Source organism: Hyperolius riggenbachi, chromosome 7 (assembly GCF_040937935.1).
Source record: "Hyperolius riggenbachi isolate aHypRig1 chromosome 7, aHypRig1.pri, whole genome shotgun sequence".
NCBI classification, from domain to species: Eukaryota; Metazoa; Chordata; class Amphibia; order Anura; family Hyperoliidae; genus Hyperolius; species Hyperolius riggenbachi.
In genome coordinates, this window is record NC_090652.1 from 20712267 (window position 1) to 20727447 (window position 15181).

General features: G+C 42.8%; 1 protein-coding gene across 2 annotated transcripts in view; it reads right to left on the reverse strand.

The window, feature by feature from the left end:
- The window catches only part of LOC137525408 (uncharacterized), an 84373-nt gene that overhangs the window by 13626 nt on the left and 55566 nt on the right, over positions 1 to 15181 (reverse strand). For both annotated transcript variants that reach the window (XM_068246484.1, XM_068246485.1), the window contains exon 7: positions 4920 to 5432. In XM_068246484.1, the coding sequence (XP_068102585.1) occupies positions 4920 to 5432 (513 nt within the window). The remainder of the gene's footprint in view (positions 1 to 4919; positions 5433 to 15181) is intronic.

Consider the following 15181-nt stretch of genomic DNA (forward strand, 5'->3'; position numbering starts at 1 on the left):
TGTGTAGCTGTTGGGGCAGCAGGGGTTAGTGTAGGGAGGTTAGTCTAGCTGGTGGTGCAGCAAAGGGGCTAATTTAGCTGGACAGTGTAGATTAGATATAGATATCTGGGGGGGCGGTCTCTTAGGTCCACAAGACGCCCTTGCACCAAAGTCGCAACGGGTTTAGTATTTTTGTCCTCTAAACCTACACACATCTTATGGTCCAAAAGACATATTTTGAGATAAGTGCATTACAGAAATTTCTACTTTAGCTTGGTTCTCCACAATCATGTCCCCTGCCTAAACTTGTAAAAGCTCTGTATTATCTGCCTTCTTTCTTTTTGAATTTATATATTTGTAATTTATAACATTAGCCATTTGTTTTCTGGCTCCCAGTTTTTCAAGTCTTATTACCTGCAGTTTTTGTTACATCTATATATATAATAGAGTAAGTGCCTCAACCTTCAAGCAAGAAGAAGAAGTAGCGCCCTGCCCCCAGGGCCGGTCCAAGCAAGAAGAAGGGGCTGGTCCAAGCAAGAAGAAGAAGTAGAGTCATATCAAACCAAGGGCAAAGAGGGATAATTTGCATATTCAGTAGCAGTGCATTGTGGGTAACCACAAATGTTCACTTATAGCTGAATTATTGCAGATTTGTTTCTGTTTTAAGAAGGAAAATTACACCAAGATTTGCTTTTTTTTTTAGTAGGAGGACTTTTTGGACTCTTTTTTTTATCCTCCTATACATTCTCTTAGTAGTTTGGGTCACCCTGAGCTGCTTGGTTACTCTGTTGTACTGGTCCAAGCCCTATCTCATACAGCCTTATCAATCCCTGCTATGTACTGATGAGGACCAAATGTCTGAAACAGGCTGTCACATGTGGGGTTGATATGACTGTGTAAAACTTAAAGCTATAGGCATGTTTGACTTACCAAGGGTGAAAAGGAATAATTTGCATATTTAGTAGCAGTGCATTGTGGGTAATCACAAATGTTCACTTATAGCTGACTTATTGCAGATTTTCTTCTGTTTTAAGAAGGCAAATTACACCAAGCTTTGATTTTTTTTGTTAGAAGGTCTTTTTGGTCCCTTTTTTCCACCTATATATTCTGAGTGGTTTGGGTTACTCTGTTGTGCTGGTCCAAGCCCTATCTCATACAGCTGTATCAATCCTTGCCATGTACAGATGAGGACCAAAAGTCTGAAACAGGCTGTCACATGTGGGTTTGATATGGCTGTGTAAAATTTAAAGCTATAGGCTTGCTATACACCAGTGGATCTGGATGCTTGCTTGGCTTATTAAGGGTGAAAAGGAATTATTTGCATATTTAGTAGCAATGCATTGTGGGTAACCACAAATGTTCACTTATAGCTGAATTATTGCATATTTTCTTCTGTTTTAGGAAGGCAAATTACACCAAGCTTTGCTTTTTTTAGTAGGAGGTCTTTTTGGTCCCTTTTATCCCCCTATACATTCCGAGTGGTTTGGGTCACCCTGAGCTGCTTGGTTACTCTGTTGTACTGGTCCAAGCCCTATCTCATACAGCCATATCAGTTCCTGCCATGTACTGATGAGGACCAAAAGTCTGAAACAGGCTATCTACACGTGAGTTTGATATGACTGTGTAAAATTTAAAGCTATGTGCTTGCTATACACCAGCAGCTTTGGATGCTTGCTTGGCTTACCAAGGGGGAAAAGGGGTAATTTGCATACTTAGTAGCAGTGTATTGTGGGTAACCACAAATGTTCACTTATAGCTGAATTATTGCAGATATCCTTCTGTTTTAAAAAGGCACATTACACCAATACAGTGGGCGGCATTGCAGGAAGTGACAACAGTGGAACGCATGATGGAACACAGAAGAGGTGAGTCATCCCCGCCCGCTGCCCCTTACTAATAGTGGCGGCTGCTACTGTGCTTAAGCAGGAGGGGGAGCGCACATGGGGGACCCAGGTGAGGGGGGGGCGGGTTCCTGCTGAGCTTAAGCTGGAGGTAGAGCACACATGGGGACCCAGGTGAGGAGGGGTGGGTTCCTGCTGAGCTTAAGCTGGAGGTAGAGCACACATGGGGGACACAGTTGAGGGGGGGTCCAAGCCCCCTCCCCGCCGCTGTGCCCAATACCCCCTTCCTGCCCTCTACCCTCTTATGCGGCGTATGCTACGCCGCGGGTCAGCTAGTTCCTTATAATTCCTTAATACAGATGTGGTCCCCTCATTCTTTAGGGCAGAGCTTTTCAACCCTCTCCTCAAGTCCCACCTACAAGTCCATGTTTTGTTGAAATCCATAGAAGTAGCTAATTAGCTCTACTGAGACACTAATTACCCCACCTGTGAATGTTTGTGTTGTTTTGCAAAATATACTGTGGGTCGTACCTGAGGACAGGGTTTGGAAGTCCTGCTTTAGGACACTAAAGTCATTCTTTTTACCCTTAATTATGTCCAAAACAGTGTTACTTATCCATACTGGCCTTTTTTTAAATATATTTTTTTATTCCCATAAGGTATGTACATTCTAAATAAATAGTCATTCAGAATATATTTGAAAGTTTGCCATTTACTTTCAGTGTCCTTACCCTGTAACTGACTCTCCCAGTCTACCAGTCTTAGCTAGTCCCTGAGCTTTTTAAAGTAAAGCTGGCCACTAACTGTCCAATTTCTAGCGAAAAATCGTTTGAGCGATCAGAAATTCTGATCGGATTGGTTGTAAATAATCTCCATTGGTGGACACAATCGATTATGAATGAGTGAAAAAAATGTCGCCCGAATGAATTTTCGTCGAACGAAAATTTGGATTTTCTTGGTGGTCATGATAGATAGGAAGCAATGATTGGTTAGTTGATGGTGTAGTGAACGATTTTTCGTCCGATCAGAATTTCTGATCGCTCAAATGATTTTTCGCTAGAAATTGGACCGTTAGTGGCCAGCTTAAGTCTTTTTAAAATTCATAGCTTTAGTTGCCCCCTTGCTTACAATTCGGTTGTAGAGCAAATGTTACCGTAATATGGTCACTATTTCACAAATGATCTTGAACCTGTCCATTAGATATACATTGATATCTGGTCTATCTGAAATTACCAAATCAAACAAAGCATATCCCCGGGTTGGTTTGGTTGCCATTTGAATCAAATAATTATCTTGAAGTGCTGATATAAATCAACTACAAGATCATTTTTACTAGAGTTTTACTTGAGTGATTAGTTCAAATATCCCAGTAAATGGGACATCTTACTGTATTCCCTGTTGTCTTGTGCCTGCCAACCTATAGTTTTCTCTGGTGCCCCCCACCCCTTCTTCCTTTTGGATTACCCTGGTAGTCTAGTGATCTCCCCTCCCTTATATAAATTTCCCTGGTGGACTTAGGCCCCCTCTTCTCCCTTATATAATTGCCAAGCAGGTCTAGTTTCTTTCCTCCCACTTATGTACTTTCCCTAGTAATCTAATGCCATCCCCCCCCCCCCCCCCCCCAACACCACCACCACCACCACCACATGCAAGATTTGAGTAAATATGTTCTCACCTTTGCCTGTTTTAGCGATGAGAGGTGCTCCCATGCCCGCACTCCAGGCAGCCTTGTACTGCACCATGTACCGGTTATGTTGCATTACTGCTTTGGGCCTCATTTAAAACATTTAACCATGATAAAGTAAACTTCAATAACCACGTCACACGCCTAATTTTTAATCCCTTAGGCAGGAATGCCAAATCAATGTACACACTGTTGTGTCTCTTATTGCCAAACCCATTCACATCACACTGTGCCAATCTGTCATTCACACATGCGCACATTACGACATATGCAGTGATGAGCGAAAATGCCAATATATTCGCATTCATTTTTTTTAAAATAATGCTAAATTCCATCGAAAATTCATTCAGTTATTTTATGTGAATTTTCGCAGTAAAAATATAGATTTTTCATGTTTTCGTGGTAAAAATTGTTACGGTAAAAATATGTTTTTTCTGCGTTGTAGTGCTTTTTGTGATTTTTTTTGTGGTAAAAATATTGTTTTTTTGCATTTTCACAAACATTTTTTCGAAATCGAAAATTGTATTTTCAATGTGAAAATAACTTTGGTGAAAATTTGCAAGCAACACTGGACATGTGTACTATGGAGCAATGTTCATCTTCATGTTTGGTCGCTAAACACCCAATGAAATAATAACTTAGGTATTAGTTATTTGAGAGTGTATTGCAGTAATGTTTACTTCCAATTCTCAATCTAATTATATGTTCAGCTCACCGATTTGTTCAGAAGTGAATATTGGACCCAGTGGCGTAGCTAAGGAGCTGTGGGCCCCGATGCATGTTTCACAATGGGGCCCCCCAAGCACTCTATACATAACTAATACAGCGCACCAAAACCTGCCAATGGCAACTACAGTGTCAAAAGGTGCAAGAAGGGGATAGGGGACAGTTTGTTAATGATTACCACTATTCAAAGCATCTATAGAAGTGATTATTATGAGCACAGGACCAATAGAGAGCTAATACTGTCGTTGAGGGAGGGCCCTTCGGGGCCCCTCTGGCCAAAGGGCCCCGATGCGGTCGCTACCTCTGCACCCCCTATTGCTACGCCCCTGATTGGACCATGTGTACTTTATCTCATGCAGACTTCAGATACACACCACCCAGAATGGATGTTATACTTTCTCAACTGATTACTATGGTACTGTGGAAAGCTTCCTGTTCCTCTCCCCCTTTCCATTGCCAGAGGATGGTAAATAAAGCTCAACAGACAGAAGTGTGCCTGTCTTCACATGGATTCTGGTGCAGATTGCAAACAATCTGATACATCAAATTTATAATTAGCTTATTAGAAGAATTAACTTACTCAACTCTTACATTTCTCAGTGGCCCCATCACTAAGAGACCTCCACCAGACTTCACAGTTCTGCCAAATGACACATAAATGACACACTGTACATAAAATAAATACTCACCCTTAACAACAAGCTCTCCAGTCCATCTCTCTATGGGTTTATCCAGGGAGGGATGCTCCACCCAACATATGTATTGTGCCTCCTGGTGTACACTGAGTTTTGGAGTGATAGTCAGGGTAGCTGTACTCCTGTATGTGTTATCTGTGTGTTTGCTCTGTGTTACTGATTTACTAATTAGATATTCAGCCTCCAAGATGACCTCCCCACTGTCCCCCTTGCTGATCTCCTCATTGCCATTCTTGTTGTTCTTCTTGCTGTCCTTCTCGCTGATCTTCTCACTCTTTTTCTTGCTATCCTGTTTGATGATCTCCCCACTGCTCTTCTTCCTGTTCTTCTTGCTGATCTCCTCACTGTCCTTCTTGCTGATCTTCTCGCTGTCCTTGTTTCTTCTCAGCCAGGTCACAGTGATATTGTCAGGGAAATACTCAGAGATATCACACGTCAGGGTGGCCGGGGTGTTGTGGAATAATTGGGGCGTCTGTATCTGTTCCACAACTGGTGTCCATAGATATTCTGTAAAAAATATGATATATATATGTATATATGTATACAAACCAGTCTCCAATATCTCTATAAAACACTACAGTAATATTGTACTTGGCCGAGACCTGTCCAGTGTTGATTTATTAAAATATTCTTGCTTAAGTCTGAAATCCTGATGCTATCCTGTTATACAGTGCTGTGGTTTTTATATACGTACACAAAACTGAGTTTGCAGGGTTCTTGTATAATATATATATATATATATATATATATATATATATATATATATATATATATTATACTAGCTGATGGCCTGGCGTTGCCCGGGTATGTATTTGGCTGGTGTTGGCTCCACCCACTTTTCCACTTTTTCTAACCCTAACACACAATTACTTAAAGTGAACCTTAAGTCATGAAAAAAAAAGAGTTTTACTCACCTGGGGCTTCCCTCAGCCCCCTGCAGCTGTCCGGTGCCCTCGCCGTGCCTCTCTGATCCTCCTGTCCCCGCCGACGACCACTTCCGGTTTCGTCGTCAGGACCCAACAGGCATGGGAACGCGAGTGATTCTTCGCGTTCCCAGCCACAATATCGCCCCCTATGCTGCTATTGCGGCCAGGAGGCCGCAATAGCAGCAGGAATGCGAAGAATCACTCGCGTTCCCATGCCTGTCGGGTCCAAACGGCGAAACCGGAAGTGGTCGCCGGTGGGGATGGGAGGATCAGAGAGACACGGCGAGGGCACCGGACAGCTGCAGGGGGCTGAGGGAAGCCCCAAGTGAGTAAAACTCTTTTTTTTCATGACTTAAGTGCCTCTTTAATTACTCAATGACCTAGTTTGTGAGCTTTGTGGTCTTTGGCATCAATAATTTGCAATAAAATGAAACAAATCTGATTGGCTGTTTGTGGCTCCACCCCCTTGTCTGAATTTGAGCCCCAGTCACCCAATGACCAACTGTACCAGGTTTGAGGCTTGTGCCATTAACGGTGCAAGAATGGCAGCAATTAAATATTTCCCCTGAAAAGCAATAGGTGAATTATGATTGGCTTTTGTAGACTCCACCCACCTTTCTGAATATTAATCCCAGTCACCCAGTGACCAACTGTGCAAAGTTTGAGAACCCTACCATTAACAGTGTAAGAATGGCTGCTGTTTATATTTTCCCAGCTAATTTGTATTTGTCTCCGCCCACTTTTTGGTTATGGTGAAAAAAAAATATCCTATACTTTATTCCAGGTAATGTACTATATGTGTGCCAAATTTCATTCAAATCCGTTCAGCCATTGTTGTTGCGTGATTGAGTAACAAACATCCAAACATCCAAACTTTCGCATTTATAATATTAATGAGATATATATTTATTTTTACTGATTTTCAGGGACATACTACTTTGTGGACTAGCAACAGACTGGCACTGCTTCAATCTGTACTCAGTTCAGCTGCTCGACTCATCTTTCTTCTTGCTGCTCCTCTGCTGCTTCTCTCTGTCAAGTTCTTTATTGGCTACCAATTAACCAGAGGATCCATTTCAAATTCTTAACATTTACCTACAAAGCTCTCCACAATCTCACTTCTCTGTACATCTCCTCACTAGTTTCCAGATATCAACCCAACCGCAATCTCAGATTTGCACATGACCTTCCTCTGTCCTCCTCTAGAATTAACTACTCGCATTCATGTATACAAGATTCCACACAAGTCTTAACTCTCCTCTGGAATCGCCTTCCAAAACAAATCCGCCATTCTCCAGTCTTTGAAATCTTTAAAGAGAACCTGAACTGAAAATAAAAAGTCAAAATAACCATACACAGGTCATACTTACCTCCTGTGTAGTCTACTACTCAATCTCTTTCTCCTCTCCTGCATCCCATTTGTCCACTGTGATCACGGGATTTCTCTGTCCTCCATTTTGAAAATGGCCATTACCCCATAACAGCTTCCTGGTCAGCACACTGTTAAACTTTAAGATCACCCACTTGAGCAATAGGGAAACATGGACATTACCTTGCACACTCAGTTGTAACTGACAGCTGCTGATATATAACTGACAGCAACTGGTATATTTCAGTTCTGACACAATCTTGTCAGAACTGGAAGGGATCACTGTAAGAAGAAAATGGTGAGCTTCTGAGAGGAACTGACGGTGAGGTAAGTATGTAATATTCATTTACAGGTACATCACGTGTTTATTTTAAATAATTTTCCTCACTTCAGATTCCCTTTAAGTCCTCCATCTAAACAATTTTTTTCAGATGCTTTCACTTAGGCCACCCCCCCCCCCCCCCTCAACCTCTGGCCAAGATGTGCTTACTAAATATAATATATATTCCTAAAAAGGTACTAAAGGTAACCTAAAACACACAGGCCCATATGCAATTCATTTTTTCTCCTGAGTTATCACCTTGGAGATAATTTTCATATTCTCTTTAAAATAACTCTCCTGCATTTTACAATTGATAAAGTACCCAAAAATTGGTGAAAAAGTACAGTCACAATTATTTTCAGTATTTTCTTGCTTGCCGGTGGCTTAAAAGGCATTTTATAACAAGTTGTGAAAATATCACTTAGGAGAAAACTCAGGAGAAAAAGTGTACAGGAATTGCCACTGTCTCTACCTATACATCTATATATATAATAGACTAAGTGCCTCAACCTTCAAACAAGAAGAAGAAGTAGCGCCCTGCCCCCAGGGCCGGTCCAAGCAAGAAGAAGGGGCTGGTCCAAGCAAGAAGAAGAAGTAGCGCCCCGCCCCCAGGGCCGGTCCAAGCAAGAAGAAGGGGCTGGTCCAAGCAAGAAGAAGAAGTAGTGTCATATCAAACCAAGGGCAAAGAGGGATAATTTGCATATGCAGTAGCAGTGCATTGTGGGTAACCACAAATGTTCACTTATAGCTGAATTATTGCAGATTTGCTTCTGTTTTAAGAAGGAAAATTACACCAAGCTTTGCTTTTTTTTTTAGTAGGAGGGCTTTTTGGTCTCTTTTATCCTCCTATACATTCTGAGTGGTTTGGGTCACCCTGAGCTGCTTGGTTACTCTGTTGTACTGGTCCAAGCCCTATCTCATACAGCCATATCAATCCCTGCTATGTACTGATGAGGACCAAAAGTCTGAAACAGGCTGTCACATGTGGGTTTGATATGACTATGTAAAATTTAAAGCTATAGAGCTTGATTCACAAAGCGGTGCAAACTGTTTAGCACGTGAAGTGCCGTGATTTGTGCTATTGTGGTCTTTTGCGTGCGCGATTTGTGCGATCGTGGACTTTTGCGCGCGCAAAAGACCACGATCGCGCAAATCGTGGCACTTTGCGCGCGCAAAAGTCTGCGAACGGCACTTCACGTGCTAACTGTTTAGCAGTTTGCACCGCTTTGTGAATCAGGCCCATAGGCTTGCTTGACTTACCAAGGGTGAAAAGGAATAATTTGCATATTTAGTAGCGGTGCATTGTGGGTAACCACAAATGTTCACTTATAGCTGAATTATTGCAGATTTGCTTCTGTTTTAAGAAGGCAAATTACACCAAGCTTTGCTTTTTTTAGTAGGAGGGCTTTTTGGTCTCTTTTATCCTCCTATACATTCTGAGTGGTTTGGGTCACCCTGAGCTGCTTGGTTACTCTGTTGTACTGGTCCAAGCCCTATCTCATACAGCCATATCAATCCCTGCCATGTACTGATGAGGACTGAAAGTCTGAAACAGGCTGTCACATGTGGGTTTGATATGACTGTATAAAATGAAAAACTGTAGGGCCTGATTCACAAAGCAGTGCAAACTATTTAGCATGGGTGTGCTAAACAATTAGCACGTGAAGTGCCGCGATTCATGCAATCGCTGTCTTTTGCGTGCGCAATTTGCCACGAGTCGCACGATTGCGGAGTTTTGTGCGCGCAAAGTGCTGCGATTCGCGGCAAATTGCGCGCGCAAAAGACCGCTATCGCGCAAATCGCGGCACTTTGCGCGTGCAAAAGTCCACGAACGGCACTTCACGTGCTAACTGTTTAGCACACCCGTGCTAAACAGTTTGCACCGCTTTGCGAATCAGGCCCATAGGCTTGCTTGACTTTCCAAGGGTGAAAAGGAATAATTTGCATATTTAGTAGCAGTGCATTGTGGGTAACCACAAATGTTCACTTATAGCTGAATTATTGCAGATTTGCTTCTGTTTTAAGAAGCCAAATTACACCAAGCTTTGCTTTTTTTAGTAGAAGGTCTTTTTGGTCTCTTTTATCCTCCTATATACATTCTTAGTAGTTTGGGTCACCCTGAGCTACTTGGTTACTCTGTTGTACTGGTCCAAGCCCTATCTCATACAGCCATATCAATCCTTGCCATGTACAGATGAGGACCAAAAATCTGAAACAGGCTGTCACATGTGGGTTTGATATGGCTGTTTAAAATTTAAAGCTAAAGGCTTGCTATACACCAGTGGATCTGGATGCTTGCTTGGGTTACTAAGGGTGAAAAAGAATAATTGGCATATTTAGTAGCAGTGCATTGTGGGTAACCACAAATGTTCATTTATAGCTGAATTATTGCAGATTTCTTTCTGTTTTAAGAAGGCAAATTACACCAATACAGTGGGTGGCATTGCAGGAAGTGACAACAGTGGAACACACGCTGGAAAACGGAGGCCCGCTGCCTCTTACTAATAGTGGCGGCTGCTCCTGTGCTTAAGCAGGAGGGGGAGCGCACATGGGGGACCCAGGTGAGGGGGGGTTCCTGCTGAGCTTAAGCTGGAGGGCGAGCACACATGGGGGACCCAGGTGAGGGGGGGTGGGTTCCTGCTGAGCTTAAGCTGGAGGGGGAGCACACATGAGGGACCCAGTTGAGGGGGGGTCCGACTCCCCTCCCCGCCGCTGTGCCCAATACCCCCTTCCTGCCCTCTACCCCCTTATGCGGCGTATGCTATGCTGCGGGTCGGCTAGTATGGTATACTTCTCCACCTCTTGTTTCCTCACTATTCCTTTAGGGCCCTTTTCCACTATCAGCTCTTGCGATGCTGAATCGCAAAAACTCAAATCGCTAGCGAATTTTAAATTGCTAAGGTTTGCTAAATAACATGGGAATCACAGTAGGTGTTTTCCACTACCGCGATTCATTTTTTACAAAAGTGCAATTTACTGCGATTTTGATATGCAATACATTGCATAGCAAAATTGCAATCCAAAGTGTAGAGACCAGCACCATCAATTTGTATATGCTCTTTTATTTTTCAGAAAGACACATTGACATGTAAAACAGCGACGTTTCGGAGGGGACCCCCTCCTTTCTCAAGCCAATGTCAGTGTCTGATCATACAAAATCACAACAGCTTTATATACTTAACATACCTTGGAGAATATCCAATCACATTCAAATTACGCCTATGGCGACCAATCCCCTTATCACACTTCAGGCGGACCTGATGGGGAACTATATTGCTAATATTTAAATGTGCTCTTTGCTCAGCAAACTTACTCTGCGCAGGAACGGAATTTGCTATATATTTTGATCATTATGTTACATTTGTTGCTGTAATACTGTAAATGAAAGAAAAGCAAAGTGATAAAGTTCAGAATGATAGTAGTTCTTCCCATGGCATAGCATAAAATTTACCTTATAAAAGAAGTACAATAATAAAACTTCTACAAAGAGGAAAGTAGCCTCCTCCATGTAAACTTTAATATATTTAAGCTCGAGCAATCAATCGAAAATTGGCCAGACTCTGAAAAAAAATGTGGGTAGTTCAAACAAACATCTGGTACCAGATAAATAGCTATTGTGAAGTAAGGGTGCAACCATAAGTCTAATCCCAAAGATAGATTGCCATATGATACAAAAAATGATATCCATATGAATGGTAGCTGTATATATGATCAAATCAAAGGAACAACGACCTGACCAAAGTAATAGTAGCCATCTTCAATGAGCTCAGAGTATCAAGGTCAGGATATCAGACCTTGTAGAGGTGTACAGAGGGGGAACAGTAAATTCGGGCGCCTGAGGCAAGTGGACAAATCGGGCGCCGCCATTCACTCCCATAATAAATATCGTTTAATGGGCGCCCGACAGGAAAAAAGGGCGCCGGAGAAAAATAACGTTTAATAAGCGGCGCCCGGAGACTTTTACTGTTTTATAACTGCTTCTCATGATTACACATTATTTTATGATTTAAAATTTTTTAAACATTATTTTTAAACGAAAAACAGTACAATCTTTTTTAAAACATTATTTTTAAACGAAAAACAGCACAATATTTTTTTCACACGTTATTAATGCTTATCACAGGGGGGGTCTTAGGTTTAGGCATCAACAGGGGGGTCTTAGGTTTAGGCATCAACAGGGGGGTCTTAGGTTTAGGCACCAACAGGGGAGTCTTAGGTTTAGGCACCACCAGGGGAGTCTTAGGTTTAGGCACCATCAGGGGAGTCTTAGGTTTAGGCACCACCAGGGGGGTCTTAGGTTTAGGCACCAACACGGGGGTCTAGGGGTTAGGGGTAGGTACAGGGAGGGTTACTTACTATTTTTTTTTTTAACGTTATTATACGTTTCACTTTTTAAACGGAAGATTAACGTTTTCACAATTGCCAATTTCATGCACATTATTTAATGATTTATAACTTTTTAAAACATTATTTTTAAACGAAATATACTACATTATACTTTTTAAACGTTATCCATGTTTATCGTTTAAAACCCGGCGCCCTTTTTTCCCAGCGCCCCTTTTTAACGTACGCGTACAGAGGCGCCAAAAGAGTAAAATACGCTAAAATCATCTAAAAACGTTCAGGAGGTGGTGGTGGACCAGCCACTCCAAACAAACACGATGCTGACGATATGGTTAATACAATTTATTCACATACTCCTAGTGACAACTGGCAACGCGTTTCACGGGCACAATCCCGCTTCATCAGGCAATAAAACAACAGGAGTAACACACAGCTAGGGGTCCAATCTATGCTTGGCACCTCTGTGACACAGAGTACACCTCTACAAAGTAAGTTATCCACCCTTGGTGGAAGGGTGATGCACCCTCCTATTCTTCTATCCACAGAGAGCGACATCTTAACCCTGAGTGGGGACAGGCCTAATCTCCCCACCTGCATCTTCAGTGGTTGCCTTTGCGGTAAACCTGGTTTGTAAGTATAATACTTACGTTTCATTTTTTCCCCCCTCTTCTAATACATACTACACTATATTGGGCTCTCGGTTTTCTGCTTTGTAGGATATCAGACCTGCTTTTCAGATAGCATGTGGAGACTAGCCTCTGCTCAGCTCGGCGGTGATACGTGTAGTTTGATATACCTGGCATTGTCAGCATGGATTGATGGAGTATATTGCAGAAGCCGCTGCCTGTATCCTCAAAGGTCTCTTGCGGTACCGCCAGTGTATGGGTTCTACACGGTTCCAGTAAACAAGTGCTGCACGGGGGAGCTACTAAGCCGACCGGTTTCACCGGGTATGCTGGCTTTTTCACCATGCACGCAGAGGCTGGTCTCCCCCTTTGCTATCTGGACATCAGGTCTGATATCCTTGACCCAGAGTCTGACGGACAGGGGGACTATTGATTTACAATCAAGCTGGGTGAGATAATTCTGTTTATACTGCAATGTATATACAGCAATTGATCCTGGTTGTTGCTTCACAATAGACTATTTGTTTACTCAATCATTGAAGTGGTTCAATAGGGCTCACATACATGTCATATATTGAAAAAATCACAACCGTAACTAGAATTTATGAAATTACAAACTGTTCCTTTATTGCTACTACAAAATTTCTAGAAAAAATATATATTAAAAGCGCATGGGATGGCCACCCCGCCACACATACACAGAGCACAGTCCAAACAAGGGTGCACCATACACGCACTCATGGGGTTAATGAGAACTAGATAGTGTCCCTGATTGGGCAGAAAGTTGTCAACAAGTAAACTTTTCTTCAATTCGCTTCAATGCCTAATATAGAGCAGCAATCTGGGTGAGAAACAACCAATTCACACGATATACTGTATAGCATATGCAGCAGTGCACATCTCATGCTTGTAGCAGCGTAAGCCCCTGAATGCATAAGAAGCATGAAAGTTCACAGTAAGCACAAGCCAGATTGCCACCTTAGTTCCAGCAAAGCAGCTTCCAAACAATAAATGGCAGACAGGATCTCCCTGTACCTTGTTTCTGGTGTGTTAATTCAGCCGTGCTCAAAGCATGTAGCAAGCAGATGAGGGTTTGTAAACTGGTATCTCACCCAATCCACGATGTGACCAGTCCACAGAGCATATTCATAGGCATACCAAGTCTGACAGAAGCGTGACGTTCCTCATCCTGAAGCGTGATGTATTATTGCCCATGATGTGTGGATGCATCAGCTTGGAACCCGGAAGGCGCTGGGACAGATATGGTGGTAAATTCGTCTGTCTGGGCCATCGAAAAGGGTGGTAGTTGGATCGGTTAGCACCTCCGTGGTGCACTGCTATGTGGCGGCGGGGCGGCCCATGAAGGAGAGCGGCTCAGTTTCGCCATCTTCCGGCTTCGTCAGGAGGGGGGACGTATTTGGCCTACAAACATTCCCTTGCAGTTAAGGTGCAATACACTTTGAGCTCATTGAAGATGGCTACTATTACTTTGGTCAGGTCGTTGTTCCTTTTTAATTTGACCATATATACAGCTACCAATCGTGTGGATATTGTTCTTTACATCATATGACAATCAAGGTCAATCTAGATTTGGGATTGAACTTATGGTTGCAACCTTACTTCACAATAACTATTTATCTGGTACCATATGTTTGTTTGAACTACCCACGATTTTTTCAGAGACTGACCAATTTTGAATTGATTGCTCAAGCTTAAAGAGACACTGAAGCGAGAATAACTCTCGCTTCAGTGCTTATATTCAGCAGGGGCATGTATGCCCCTGCTAAAACGCCGCTATCCCGCGGCTAAACGGGGGTCCCTTACCCCCCAAATCCCCTCTGTCCTCGCCAGGGATCTCTTCCGCATTGAGGCAGAGCTAATGGCCGCAGCCCTGCCTCACGCGCGTCTGTCAGCCAGTTTTGCCAACCGTCAGTAAATTTACTGACAGTCAGTAAAAAAGTCAACAAATCTGGGCTGTCAGTAAAGTCCATGAAACAATTTGTGGTGTCAGTAAAAAAACCCTCTCTCTGTCTCTCAGAAGATCGCAGCACTTACTGCTTATCAGTTCACGTATCACTCTGGAATGTAGACTGCTCTAGCTAAAGGTGGCCATACATCTTTAGACTTGGCGGCCGATCAACCATCAGATAAGACATTTATTATTGATATTATAAAAACCGGTGCCACCAAGAGCATGCCTAGTTCACAATCAAACCAATTTCGGGCCAAATTCGGTTGCATGTATCGATTGCATGTAGCAATCGGACATGCTGGAAATTCTCAGGTTGGCATGCTCGATAAGGTGTGCAACAGTAAGGGCTGCGATAATGGAGAACAAATGTGACGGAAACCCCCTGGTCGCATCCCCCAAATGTAAATGTAACAAAGTTTCCCCCCCCCCAGATGCCGTGCATTAATGTTTCACCTGTCCGGTGTCCGCCACTGCACTCTTCCTCATTCACGCCCCACGTGGTATTGCACGTAAGGGCGCATGTGTGATATCTTTCATTGAATTTCAATAATATTAGATGTCAGTAAAAAAAAGTGTTCTGTCAGTAAATTTTTTGTGCTTTGTCAGTAAAAATGTATTTCCGAGGTTGGCAACAATGCTGTCAGCGCGTATCTCCGCCTCTCCCCCGCCCCTCTCAGTCTTCCTTCGCTGAGAGGGG